Raw genomic sequence first — 14,751 nt, 5'->3', positions numbered from 1 at the left:
ACTGCAAAATCCTTGGTGTAACCAGGTACGTGTCCACTGATAAATATCGACCCTCTGCTGAACACACGTTACACGTATAGTAGTTAATGCTTTATAAAGTGAGTACTCAAATTGAATTGTTTCTTGATTTTGTTTAAAATATTTCATCTTACATTTTTCGTGTTTCATGGAACTAGTTTAGAATATCTTAAATTCTTAGTGACCGATTTGATGAATTGCATCAAAATTAGGTTGTTGAACATGGATATTGACAGTAAACTAACAACTCAATTTTATGGTAAAGGGGATGATTTCAGCTTCTCCATCGTCAACCTACCATCTTTATATAACAATATTCCATCATCACCTACATATGGTGTTTATGTCTCTCAACTGATTCGATGCTTATGAACATGTTATGTTTTAAATCGAGGTAGACTAACGACAAATAGTTTGATGTTACAATGCATTGGTTCAACAGTCTCGTTTAAAATAAGCATTTCCCAAATTCTGTAAAATGTAGACAGGGAAAGAGCTGGGAATTAACGGTAAAAGTTAAAAGAGACATCTCATGCTTTAATTACATCAAACATGCCTTATGTTTCCCTGATAGCAATCTGTATTTAATCGTCAGATACAGGTTTCTGAACAATTTGTGATGGTATCGTCATAATCGCCAGATGACTGACTACCGGTTGCATCTTTTTGGGCAGTCTTTACTGTCGGTGTTACAGATGACTGACTACCGTTTGTGTCTTTTTTGGCAGTCTTTACTGTCGGTGTTAGATAATAACCGGATCCTCCACTTTTATCACTGATGCTGGTATCGTATCCTTTGCTGTGTAGTGATACTGATGTTAAGCTCTTCCTCTCCTCCGCTTCGTCATAATGAACATCGGCATACAGACGAAATGATCTTTCGCTGATGGTAAGGTACGAATGGAAATCTGGATTTTGTTCCGCGGTCTCAGACATCTCCTCGCTGTTCTTTGTTTCTAAACGATAGTTAGAATTGATGACACTCTTTATTCATGATATATAGCTATCGTTATGATAATTTTACAAATATACAGTATTAATCCGTATTACAAAGTTCTATTTTTAAAATCAAAAACTTTATCCATTTTAAAGATTTATTTTGCGAATGGCATAACTTCAATTCCATCAATTTGCAATTTCATAAATTCTCACATCTACATATTTGTAGAAATATTAGAGTCTTTTTTAGAAACGGGGCGGAATTGCAAGACTTTGTTATGAATAGGTACATATTGCGAATTTTCAACAATCTATATGATATCTACTCAGTCACAGATTTAAAAATGTTTTGTTGATTATTACATAATTGATAATATGCTCTTTATCTTATCAGCAAATTTGAATCGGAAGTTGGCGAATGATATAGCATATTCACACTATCCCAAACACAGAGAATAGAGCCGCAGATGATTTAGTCATAATACAACAGAATAGGATTGTGACGTCATAAAGAGATAAAGGTTGGTGACTTTTAATGTTATTGATGATATTCGTCATCAATGGGTTTGGAAAGTTTCAAAATTTTTAGAGCTGAATTTGCGAGACTGCTTCTTTGATTTCGCGGCAATTGACATTACGTATTCCATACTAGATTTTGTTTTATCTTACTGTCCATTAGTTTATGGTAACAATGACTGCAGTGAGTTTTATATCAATAATGCAATCATTTCAGTAACAGCATGACAGTTTGATCACCCTGCAAATGTTTAGGTGCGGCTTCTTTGAAAGAATGGCATAACGTGGTCATCCAAGCTAACTTTACTGAAACTACATGACCAATCAGTGATTGAAATTTGCACGCTCCATCAAGCGAAGTGGCACGCTGTTATTTCAACGATAATAAAAACATTAGGGCACTTACTCGTAGCTGTTTTTGTCCCCTTTTTCGAGTTTCGTCTACAAACAAATACAGTAAAAATAAATACATATATTTATGCGTTGTTATTACAGCACTAAAAAATATAGTGAAAATAAATACATGTACAATGTATCTATGCGTTGCTAAATCTTATTTTCCTGTTGGGTGACCTTCCCAAAATTTCAAATCCCTAGAGTCTTTTCAAAAATACATTGACATTTGATGTTTGTCACTTTTACAACTTGTCCTCCATATGAATCGATAATTATCTTAAATTTCTGAAGGCTTTTGTTAAACCTAAATTTCAGTCATACAATCACACAATGAAACAATCTGTGCTTGTAAAACACTGATGCACCCGAATTGCGACGTAGTCGATAAGGGCCAAGGTTAAAGTTTTTCAAAAGTATGTCAAACCCCAAGGTCAATATTACAAACTCAGAAATGAAAACTATTATTACAAAGAAGACACATGTGAAATAGCAAAGCCTTAGCCCAACCCGTTCAAAAGCTATTACCAAGGTTAACATTTCAAAAGTAGGTAAAAGGTCAAGGTCATGAGGTATTAAAAAATGCTACTTAAAGAAATGTCTTTTCAAAAGAAAGTACATGTGGAATATAAAAGACATATTACTAAACATTTAAAAGTTATGGCTTTGGTCTAAATTACTCAAAAGCAAGTCAAACGATCACGAGGTCAAATCCTTTGATAATCAAAGAAGGTTATGTCACCAGGAATACATTACACATGTAACATATAAAAGCTATATTAGCATCTATTCAAAAGTTAGGACTAGTGTTAAAGTTTTGCAGACACACAGACAGACAAACCAAAAATATGTGCCCCTGCATCTTCAAGTAGGGGGGGGGGCATAAAAAGAGAGATAAAAGTTTAACTACAATAAACAGGTATATTGTGACACAACAACTGATATTATGATAGATAATTATAATTACCTTAATACAATAACTATGCAGGAAATGCTCAGCGTAACCACTAAAACCAATGAGGCTGCTAATGCAATAATAACAGCGTTGAACATCGTTAATGGTTTTAATGGCGCTGCACTATTTCTCAGCACTGTTGTCGTCTCTTGAGCTTCTAGATAAATAAACAAATCAGTAGACGGATGATATGTGGTACATGTACGATATTGTCTGAATTATCATAAAGAAACAATCACCCATGGTCGTTACACAGGAGTCGGATTGAAATATTTAATAATGCCATATACAAAATGTTTTGCATTTCATATGACTCGATGTAATGAGTGATTATACGACCATCCATCTACAATTGTATGGGGACTGATCAACTGTGTCTGGTTTAAATTGACATTTCTTTTCAATCAAGAAAATCACTGGGCATTATGCGTATCGTGTTACTTAGGGCGGTTCAAACTGGGATTGGCATAACATGAGTAAACTTAACACACAATATTTAATCTGCATTGCGTTCAGACTACGATTTTCAGTAAGATTAACTTAATCTACTACGGATTGAAATGGGTTCATGTTATCAATATTTATTCTACTCAAACGTACTGTGCAACTACATATGCCCGATGTGGTGTAAATCAAATGTGGATTCTAAAAAAAACTTCCAAAGAACTTTTAGTAAACTTGAAATCACAAAACTTTTCTCAAATCAACATCAAAACGTACGACTTTTCAACTCTTTACACGACCATTCCTCGCGATAAATTAAAGACTAAACTTTTTGACATCATAGATAGTTGCTTTATCAACAAAAATGGAAAACGCAAATATTCCTATCTAGTGATCAGTCATTCCAAAAAATATTTTGTTAAACGCCACTCTGATTCCATACACAAGTACTCTGAAGTTGAAATAAAAAATATGCTGGAGTTCCTCATTGACAAAATCTTCGTGGTCTTTGGTGATCAGGTCTTCCAACAGTCTGTTGGAAATCCCCTGGGCACGAACTGTGCTCCTTAGTTTTTTTAATGTTTTATTTTTGTATTTTCAAAACATTTATACATACAAACTTTAATCTTCACTCGCTCATTCACATTTGCAATTACTCCGTGCACCTTTAAATCAACAATTACAATGAATTGTATATATAATATATACATGTATAATATATACATATACACACATAAATATAAATACACACATAAAAATACATATATACACATGGAAATTTAAATATAAAGGTAATTGTTTTATTTTTCATATCAATGTATATTGATTTTTAACAAACTATTTGTCCATTATATTATCATACAATGCCCATTTACCAAGCATTTTGGACTTGCTATGAAATACATTTTGACAATATTTTTATAAATTTCTATAGTATTTAAACAAATCAATTGCATCTGACAATTTGGGTTTTGAGCCCTGTGATCTGGAGTAATAAATGTGCTCTATTACTAACAAAAGAAGAAAATTTTCCAAACAGCTTCCATCAATATTGCCTAGTAACACAATTCTTTTTTGATTTTATAATCTTTTTCAAGTGCATTGTACCATTTCACAAAATCTCTCCAGAAAGCAGATACATACGCACAGTCATAAAAAATATTAGTGACTGTTTCTCTTTCGCTTTTGCAAAATGAACACAAGTCATTGTCTACAAGTTTAAGTTTGTGAAGGAAAGAGTTTGTAGCTATATAACACATACTACGGTATTGAAAATCAATTAATTTTGTTTCTTTTGTGCATAATGATGCGTTCATACAGTAAACTTCCTAACATTTTCCTGAAATAGTTTCACTGAGATAAGTTTCCCCCTTCTCTCTTTTGAGTTGTGGGGCTATGAATTCCTTTTCCTTCAAAACTTGATATAACAATTTAACATTAGAACTAGAGTTCATTTCTGTACAATGCATTGATTTGGACTCAAAAATTCATGATGTACTTTGTTTTTAAAATCAGTAATTTGTTTTTTTAATATTTTTGGGTACTTTTGAAATAAGACAATAATAGCTTAAAAGGTTCTTTGTACCAACCACATCTTTTACATCAGTAAAACATTTGAATGTTCCATTCTGTAAAACTAAGCCATTCAAGGTCTTAATGCCTTTGTCAACCCAATTTGTATAAAAAGTCCATTTTTTAATATCAACAAAGTTTCTTATATCTAAATTCAAATAATCTGTAATAAAAAAGAGCTTTCTTTAACTCTTGATAGAGCGCCTTTGTTACCTGACCTGTTTCTATATTCCTATGAAGCAGAATTTATGTTTTAAAAAAAACTTCTACTTGAGATGAAAAAATCTCTTGCTGTGGCCTTCAATTTGACATTTAGATATATCGACGATGAATTATCTATTAACAATTATAATTTGCATTCAGTCGATTCGATATATCCCAGTGAACTCGAAATAAAAGACACCAAAGAGTCGTCCACTTCTGTTTCATACTTAGATATGTTATTGAAAGTAGATATTAACGGCAAACTAACAACTCAACTTTATGACAAACGGGATGATTTCAACGTCTCCATCGTCAACTTCCCATATTTATGTAGCAATATTCCATTATCACCTGCATATGGTGTTTATATCTCTCAACTGATTTGATACGCAAGAGCTTGATCGAATGACCATTATGATTACAGTTTTTCTTTCATGACGTCTAATAATAACAATATGTCACAGACCTCAGTGCGGAACGCTCCACCTAGCGGGTATTTTAATTGGTTAAAAATATCAATGAATATTAGATATGGAGTTGCGGTGATTTTGCATTTTCTGGGAAATAGACAGTTTTATTGTATTAAATTTAAAGGGAGATAAATCAGTAGACGTGTAATAAGGAAGAATATAAACCTGATGATGAAGATGGTGTTGTTGATGATGATGATGATGATGATGATGCTGAAACCGATGTTTGTTGTGTAAATGTTTTGTACGTTGAAGTGATGTTGAAGCTAACACATCCAACTGCTGGGTCACAAAGTTCATCCACAGAACAATTACACTTGAGGTAGCAGTTCAAACCATATGTATTGACGGTGCAGTCCTGGGAGCAGTTACATCCATATTTACCGGCTTCACATGCTGAAATGAGTTGTCAGTTCAATGTAGTTTTCTATTTCTTAGAGCCGTGTTCACACGATTTGTTACATAAATTCTCTGTGCCAATTATTTTGGTAGTACTTTACTTACGTTCACATTTATCGGGCCCTACTTTGAAGTTGGCTTCACATGACAATGGCCTGTGTATGATAATTGGCTGTGTTAAAGTTCATTTTTGGTGGAAAATACATGCACATGAATATTACTCCATATCAAGAGTCATAAAAGGAAATCTAATTTGAGATAACGTGAACAGGTATTATCATATAGGTACATTTTAAGTAGATTGATAAAATCTGCTATTCAGGTCAATTCAAAATACAGAAAATAGTTCACACATTTAGATTATGTAACATTTAAACTTTATGATAAATATCATGCAATCTTTTGTAACAATATTTAAAATTTGTAGAATAACTGAATTACCAGTTGTTTACGTGACAGTCCCCTTCAGCAGGATGCACAAGTTTAAGGAGAATCGTAATGAAGACGAAACCTAACATGTCGGGTAAACATTCGATGACAGTAATATTAAGTACACTTATTCTGCAGATTTTTACTTTCAGATTTTCAACTCTAGAATTGTTTCCGGAATTCACACCAATATTTACAAGCTTCATTTCAATTAGTAATAAATTATTCTGCAGAAACATTTCATAATTTGCGGAAGTATATCCATTGTAATAAATATTGTAAAATATAATCAGACCTTCATCGGACATCGTTAAACTTTAATTCATTCTACTCGACCTAGTATATCACCAAAGCATAATTAATCAATGTTTCTATTGTTACATAGAACACGTATAGCCCCCATTATCCTCCAAGTTTTACAAATCGAATATGAATAACAAGCCATGGTGTATGCTGTACTTTGCCACCACCGTGACTTTTATTATGGCTGATAAGACAAAAAGTGTTTTTCAAGATACGCCAAAAATGACAACAAACAAATATTTTGTCTTAGAATAATATACACTGTAGTACATGTACACAAGTGGAGATGAGACGGAATATCATTTTAATTTTCCTTCATAGATACATGTATGTACCTACATTCTTCAAATATTGGAATTATCAAAAACTGTACTAAAGTTACGTGTAACAAGTTTTCTGAGATTTGGTTTTGAGAAGCAAACTCAATCATTATGTTTTTATTGTATGGACTTCTAATCATGTATTCCAATCAAAAGCAACATCCTCCTGTGAACTTAATGCAGCATACAGACATGCATGTATTCATGATTTTGGGTTTTTAAATAACCACTTTCTCTTTGTTCGCGGCACAACTAGACACGAAATTCCTCTTTTTCAGGACATGACGCAGTATGTCGCTATCACCATATGCTTGACTTTGGTCTGTTGATACTTGTAGTCGGTGATTTAGGATTAGTTTCCTTTTCCCATTTGGTATATATTACTTTTTGACCTTCGTCCTCGTGAAATAGGTTGATCAAACATTCTGGTTCTATCCCGACATTCAACTCCTCGACTTTAGATTTTGACATACTGTAAGATGAATGTGGAAAACTGCATGAAGCCACATCACACCCCTCGTCATTTTCATTTACCATTGATGATCTGGTTCTTAGAGATAAGATGTTGTAGCTTCCTCGTTCCGAATGGTCGTACGTGTTTTCTTCATTGCTATGGCGTAGGCTATTGCTGAATATACTCGAATCTGTATAGTTGTAGGAAGCATATTCAGGATCATCTTCAGTTCTTCTTGTTTCAGCCATGTGCAAGTTATTTACCAGTTTTTCTGAAGAAGAAAAAAGATACGATCATATTGAATTTCAAACAGGACAACTTATTCAATATGTAATAAATTCAAATATTGTGTGTTATTGTACATGTATGAAACAAAAGTAAATTAACATTGACGGTGGACATAGTATTAATCGAGATAAATCAGTTTGAATTCATGGTTTCGTTTCTGTATGTCTATGATTGTTACATTATTTACAATGTTCATGTAGCTGTGTCTTTACTTCATTAAGTGTATACACCGGTCACAGTAGCTCAGTGGTAGAGCGTTCCTTTCGTAACCAGGACGAGAGAGAGAGAGAGAGAGAGAGAGAGAGAGAGAGAGTATAATGACATTTCATAGATTTGATGTACATGTATTACACATTAATTCGATTTATGTTATATACTTTGACATTGGTTTTCTTGTCATATATTTCCAGGGGTTGTTTTTGCATTTTGATTATTGCTTTTTGGGTTGTTGGGGTGTTTTTTTTTACAAGTATTCCTTTTTATTTGTACTAGATAAAACCCCACGCAAGAGCGGGAAATCACAATTAAAATGATATTTGCCTTTTCAAAAGATGAATTCTTCAAAACCATGCTTCAATGTTAGACACATTTAATATCCTAGTCAATGGGTCGGATGAATATGAGTTACCGTACCTATACTAGATTCCTAAATTTCATAAAAACCCTTACAAATAAAGATACATTGCTGAATCCAGTAAATGTTCTACAAAGCCCCTATCTTTGCTCCTCACGAAAACATTAACAGCTGTGAAGGAGAAACCTCAAAAGTATTGTGCGACTACATATACCAGAAGTGGTGTAAATCAAATGTGGATTCTAAAAACTTCTGGAGAATTTTTAGTGAATTTGAAATCGCAAAACTTTTCCCAAAACAAGAAAATCAAAAGGTATGACTTTTCAACACTTTACACTACCATTCCTCACGATGAATTAAAGACTAGACTTTTTGACATCATAGGCAGTTGCTTCTTTAAAATAATGGAAAACGGAAATATTCGAATCTAGTATTCAGCCATCCAAAAAATTCCTTTGTTAAACACCATTCTGATTCCCCACACAAGCACTCTGAAGTTGAAATACAAAATATGCTGGAGTTCCTAATTGACAATAATTATCATCGTGGTCTTTGGTGTTCAGGTCTTCCAACAGTCTGTTGGAATCAACAAGGGCACGAATTGTGCTCCTTTGTTAGCTGACTTGTTTTTATATACCTATGAAGCAGAATTTATCGAAACACTTTTACGTGAGAAGAAAAAAATCTCTTGCTGTGGCCTTGAATTTGACATTTATATATATCGACGATGTATTATCTATCAACAATGATAATTTTCATTTATATGTCGATTCGATATATCCCTGTGAGCTCGTCCACTTCTGCTTCATACTTGAATATTTTATTGGAAATATATATAACGGTAAACTAACAACTCAACTTTATGACAAACAGGACGATTTCAACTTCTCCATCGTCAACTTCCCATATTTATGTAGCAATATTCCATTATCACCTACATATGGTGTTAATATCTCTCAACTGATTTGATACGCAAGAGCTTGTTCGGTGTGTGGTCAGTTTTTAAATCGAGGCAGGCTACTGAAAACAAGTTGATGATGCAGGGATTTCAACAGTTTCGTTTAAAGTCAGCATTTCGCAAATCCTATGGTATATTATCGTTAGACGAATTTGACTCCACTTTTTTTGGCACTCTGTTTTCCCCTATAATTTTGAATAAGATCATCTATATCTAAGCGTAAAGTGTGTTTGTAAATTTACAAATGGATGCAATAGTAGAGGTACACTTGTGGGTAATACAGGGTGTTGACCGGAACTTGGAATACAAGTCTGAACTGTATTATAACCAACGATGTTGTTCATGTTGATAGCATATATTCCTTTGTTAATTAGACTAAGTTTAAGGGACGGGCGGTGTGTTTCGAATTATCATCCGGTGGCATTACAGGCGAAGATAACGTACAGTGATCAATCTCATAACTCCTATAAGCAATACAAAACAGAGAGTTGGGCAAACACGGACCCCTGGACACACCAGAGGTGGGATCAGGTGCCTAGGAGGAGTAAGCATTCCCTGTCAACCGGTCACACCCGCCGTGAGCATGACGATGTCCATGACTATGTTTAGTTTACGTAGAGTTCCATCACATTCACATTATTTCCATGTGGACTTTCAAGATTTCCCACATTTTCTACCTTTTGTAGTATGATGGTATTTTTTCTAGAATTCTGACCCTCATGAATAAGATGATTTGAAACTATATTAAATCCTAAATTAATACTACACAAATTGTGTGGATTTTGAAATAGGACTCTAAATCAAATTTACTTACTGTATTCACGTTGGTATACTCTTTTTTTTAATCTGAAAATGTTTTAAAAAGAAATAAAATTTGAGGCATGTGTAGAAATAACAATTTCAAATGAAATAGATTTGAGTATTGTGTAATACCGTATCAGGATAGCAGCACAGAGTATGCTGAAGAAAACTACAGTTGCCGAGGACACCAGCAGCGACAACGGAAATTTGTTCAGACGATTGTTTTTTGGAAAATTAAATGACCTTACAGGAGAACTTCTTGGAAGGTTGGAGGAATCTGAAAACATATCTCATGGGAAGAGAGATGCAATAGATATGGAAATATATGGATATATACTGCAACTTATTCCATCAAAATATTAGATTTTATAATGCGCATGTAACCACGAAATCGGCAAAACACAACAAAATCGTTATTTAGATAAATTCTTATAGAAAAAAAGCTGAACTATTTCTAATCTATGGACTACGAAATGTTTTTCAATAATTCACAAAATATGTAGGGAAATACAATAATTAGTTGTTTTGATCACCAAAAACATGTCGCAAAACAAACGTTTATTTCAAATCATGCGTATTTAAAGAGAAAAAAAAATTAACATACTAATTGTACCTGATAGGATAATATGTTCATATATCAATCTAACTGTTGTATAAGTTAATGGGAAATATGTTGTATTACTCATAGGGAATTCTACCTGTTGTTCAACAATTAGAAAATAGTACCTGTTTCATAACTGTTATATAAATGTTTATAGAGAAATCTACCTGTTGTATATGAAGAAACACTGGTGTTGCTAGTACATCCTGTTGCGGGATCACAAATCTCATCAGCAAAACAGTTACATGTGGAGTAACAGCCTACACCAAATGCATTGCTGGAACATACTAGAGAGCAGTTACAACCATATCTACCAGCCTCGCAATCTACAAACAGAATATATCTATATTTTTCTTTAAAACTGCTACCGTTTATCAGATCTAAAATAAAATCTTTCGACAAAGGAAATCTGGTATGTTTTCTGATGGAGAATTTTATTTTCATAATACCCGCAATTTCTAAAGAAAGTTTAGGTATATTGTTGTTACCCTAGTCCGTCCGTTTGTCACACTTTCTTCTTCCTTAAACCCCTCTTTTATTTTAAGCAGTAATCAAATAATCTTTTGCAATGTGATAGGTGGTGTCCTGTAGATGTGCAATAAGGTTTCAGAATTTTGAATTTTACCTTGGGGCAAATAGGGTAAAAAATGATGCTTTTTTAAAAAGTAAAACCCAACTTGGTTCCCAGAACTCCTCATACATTTTATGCCAAATCATCTTTTGGAAGGTAATTGGTGGTGTCCTATAGATGTGCATTTTCATTTTCACTCGTGGGCCAATTGGGGTTCAAAAACGACATTTTTCTACATAAAAACCTGGTTTTAAGAACTACTCTTACATTTTATGAATTGGCTAAATCAACTTTTGGGAGATGGTTGGCGGTGTCCTTTAGATGTGGGGTTTTGGAATTTTTATTTTTACCTTGAGGAGCGAAAGGGGTGGAGGCGAACGAAAATATGGTGCTCAGCGCATTGTGTCATGTGCAACAAGAATATATTTGCTTTAAGGGTTGGATACTCAACCATTTTAAAGATATTTGAACAATAAAAACATGATGGGTCCAGGGATTAAGGCACTTGCCCACCCATCAGAATACTCAATGCATCTTCATATGTGCAGCAGGAATATACATGCATTTGGTTTAGGGGTCAGGATCTCAATTGCTTTAGATGTATATCAACAATTATGAAATAGGGTTTGGGATTACCCCAAGGGCACTTGCCCAGCAGAATACTCAATGCATTTTGACTTATCCATCCTAATAGGCCATAAGGGTAATGATTTCATCTGTTTTGAAGATATTTGAACAATCATAGAATGAGGGGGTGGGGATTACCCTGGGAACTTGTTGAATAGAACGATCTACACATCGTAATGTGTACATCAAGAATGTATATTTCTGGCAATGTAGGGGTGATTAATTCCTCCCAGAATCTCAAAGGTTATATTCTCACCCTGAGCATTTTATTCTAAATTTGATCATGTATATTCAAGTTAATCATGAAATAACTACAGCCACTTCTGTTTCAAGTATAACAGAGAGTATATTTACCTTCACATTTCCCTGATTTCATTAATTTCAAATTTGTTTCACATGGGATAAACCTGGAATGAAAATAACTAAATTTGTCTTAAGATATAAAGGTAGTGTATATAAACGATGTGATTATAACTAATCTTTTTATCATTACATTTGTTCTACTTACTATTGATATTTATATATCTTTTTATTATATACTTTCAATTTCATCTCTTCTTTTTCCTTTAAAAGTTTCCGGGCATATATCCCAAGATATATGCCCAGAAACATTTCGGCCGGCAAACATTACGTCACAATCAATACACAAGCCGTTACGACGCCGTTAATTTTCAAATTTTTCGTGTTTTTCATCTTTCACTCAGTTAAACCAATAAAGAAATTGTTAAAAATATATAAAAAGTATATAATGTAAAACTTGTACGGTACCAATTTTGATGCACCAGATGCGCATTTCGACAAATAATGTCTCTTCAGTGATGCTCAACCGAAATGTTTGAAATCCGAAATAACAATGAAGTTTTAGAGCTCATTTGGCCATTTTGATAATAAAAAGGTTATAGACTTTGTATGGGAAAATATGACGACCTTGTTTTTTGTCGTGGACGGACCTCGCAAAATATCTCTGCTAGACTTGCAACTAATTTCATTTATAATTTGATAAAGTAATGATCTAGTACTGGAGAAGTCTATGTAAACATTTATGAAGAATTTATCGATGTGTAAACTCCGGACATTTTACTCACAAACTGAATAAAAGTGCGAAGTGTGAGTAAAACAAAACGAGGTTACACATCGATAAATTCTTCAAAAAGAATGTTTGATTCTTATAATTCCAATTCATTCGCTTTATTGACAATTGCAAAAATTTGAATAGTTTCCCCGTACTACATGTACGATATTTGTTTTCAGACATGTATGAATACATCACGTTTTCAGATTTATTCATGTGTAAACTATTGTTCAGCTTTATTTTTGTCCAATCAAAACAATTGTAACAAATCACATTGGAATTATACATAATAAAATATGTTTGAAATACTGTATACAGTGTTATTTTCGTCCCGTGTTATTTTCGCCTTTCTACACTCGCAGGCAGTTTCGTCCCGTTTTAAATTCATCCAGACATAGTTGATTTAAAAGAGAGATGTGAGAGAAAACAGTTTCTCCCACTCTCAAATTCGCCTATTGACAACGAGGGCAAAAGGGACGAAATTAAAACGGGGGCGAATATTTCCGTGTTCACAGTAAACATATTACGATTTGGGGGTTTTCTCGTCATTTCTATGTCCCTCTCTCTTTGTAAAGAAATATCATGAATAACATCTAAGTCTAAAAGCGCAATTTGTAATTCACTTAGTATTTAATATTCGCCAATCTGGCATGCTTTGATAAAGTCGAAAATAAAAGTACTAGAGATACTTTTAATCTCATTGCCAATAATGGATTTAATTGAATCAATGATTCAAAATTCCATGAAAACCAATAAAATGTTCCGTATACATGTACATCTGTATTTCACAAAACGACAAACAAAAGTTTGAGGAAACCGTGATTTGCTCCTTGAATTCTCTCTCCTTATTTTTCGCTTAACTCTCTGTTTTGTATTGCTTATAGAAGTTATTAGATTTATCACTGTTCGTTATCTTCGTCTTTCTTACAATTGTACCCCCCCCCCTTCCGGACACAACTGTAAGATATAACAGATGTACATTGTGATGTAAAACGCAGTATCACCTACAATCTTATGAAAGTAAAGAAGTACAATACAACATACAGCATATAGTATAAAATATGTACAGTATACATTAGAAATTGACAGAGGAATAATTTCCAGTTGTCATAATTATCATGGTTACTTACGTGTCGTTTATGTAACATCCTACTGTAGAATTATGTATATTGTATACCGGATTCGCGGTCAAAATGACACATATGATTAAATTACATGTATACATAACAATTGTTTCTGTACGTCAAGCATAACATGTAAGCTATAGCAAGATCTCGGAGAGTTTTTTCATCCAAATTACATGTTTGTATTCAAATTTGATTACACTCTTAACATCATAAATTTTGATTGCAATTTTCCGGAATTTCCTGCATCAACAATATTCAGAAATAGACCCACATTTAATAATGATGTGAGTAATTTAACGGGAAGTTTATATATCAGCCTGCACACATCCATAATAATACAAAGGTCGACAGGGGATGTTTACTACTCATAGGCACCTGATCCCACCTCTAGTATATCCAGGCAACTCTCTATTTTGTATTATTACCTAATCTACAATATGAAAGGCAAAGATAGCGAACAGTGATCAATTTCATAGCTCCCACAAGCAATACAAAACAGAGAGTTTGGCAAACACGGACCCCCTGGATATACCAGAGGTGGAATCAGGTATCTAGGAGGAGTAAGCATCCCCTTTCGACAGGTCACATCCGCCATGAGCCCTATACCTTGAACAAGTAAACGAGGATATCCGTAGTCAAAATCAGTGTGCCAAGAACGGCCTAACAATCGGTATGAAACAACGTCAGAGAGCATTTGACCCAATGATCGTTATCGA

At 33.7% G+C, this 14,751-nt stretch overlaps 2 protein-coding genes across 3 annotated transcripts; both read right to left on the bottom strand.

The window, feature by feature from the left end:
- Nucleotides 1-540: 540 nt before the first annotated feature.
- LOC130046482 (uncharacterized) lies at nucleotides 541-6,655 on the bottom strand. Its single transcript, XM_056157209.1, has 6 exons — nucleotides 6,352-6,655; nucleotides 6,016-6,065; nucleotides 5,677-5,907; nucleotides 2,834-2,978; nucleotides 1,880-1,914; nucleotides 541-974 (listed from the first exon to the last, which is right to left on the bottom strand). Exons 1-6 carry the CDS (start codon nucleotides 6,645-6,647, stop codon nucleotides 610-612), a joined length of 1,122 nt encoding a protein of 373 aa, XP_056013184.1. The 5' UTR covers nucleotides 6,648-6,655; the 3' UTR covers nucleotides 541-609.
- Nucleotides 6,656-6,788: 133 nt separating this feature from the next.
- LOC130052985 (uncharacterized) lies at nucleotides 6,789-14,316 on the bottom strand. Of its 2 annotated transcripts, none has more exons than XM_056159575.1 (6): nucleotides 14,039-14,316; nucleotides 12,191-12,243; nucleotides 10,806-10,964; nucleotides 10,170-10,326; nucleotides 10,051-10,082; nucleotides 6,789-7,687 (listed from the first exon to the last, which is right to left on the bottom strand). In XM_056159575.1, the coding sequence occupies exons 1-6, from the start codon at nucleotides 14,131-14,133 to the stop codon at nucleotides 7,263-7,265; spliced, it is 921 nt and encodes a 306-aa protein (XP_056015550.1). In that variant the 5' UTR covers nucleotides 14,134-14,316; the 3' UTR covers nucleotides 6,789-7,262. The 2 variants fall into 2 exon arrangements, with proteins under 2 accessions (XP_056015550.1, XP_056015928.1); XM_056159953.1 differs by having other exon boundaries at nucleotides 10,170-10,314.
- Nucleotides 14,317-14,751: the final 435 nt, after the last annotated feature.

Source organism: Ostrea edulis, chromosome 1 (genome assembly GCF_947568905.1).
Source record: "Ostrea edulis chromosome 1, xbOstEdul1.1, whole genome shotgun sequence".
NCBI lineage: Eukaryota > Metazoa > Mollusca > Bivalvia > Ostreida > Ostreidae > Ostrea > Ostrea edulis.
This window is presented reverse-complemented; position numbering and strand designations above follow the sequence as displayed.

Excerpts from the sequence above, each read along its gene's own strand:
- LOC130052985 (XM_056159575.1), bottom strand. The coding sequence starts at position 14,133 with ATGTATACATGTAATTTAATCATATGTGTCATTTTGACCGCGAATCCG. Across the intron at positions 10,965-12,190 it reads GAAATCAGGGAAATGTGAAG|ATTGCGAGGCTGGTAGATAT; the intron begins GTAAATATACTC and ends TTCTGTTTGTAG. Across the intron at positions 10,083-10,169 it reads TGTGCTGCTATCCTGATACG|ATTAAAAAAAAGAGTATACC; the intron begins GTATTACACAAT and ends AAACATTTTCAG.
- LOC130046482 (XM_056157209.1), bottom strand. The coding sequence starts at position 6,647 with ATGTCCGATGAAGGTCTGATTATATTTTACAATATTTATTACAATGGA. Across the intron at positions 1,915-2,833 it reads TGCATAGTTATTGTATTAAG|ACGAAACTCGAAAAAGGGGA; the intron begins GTAATTATAATT and ends ATTTGTTTGTAG. Across the intron at positions 975-1,879 it reads GGGGACAAAAACAGCTACGA|AAACAAAGAACAGCGAGGAG; the intron begins GTAAGTGCCCTA and ends ACTATCGTTTAG.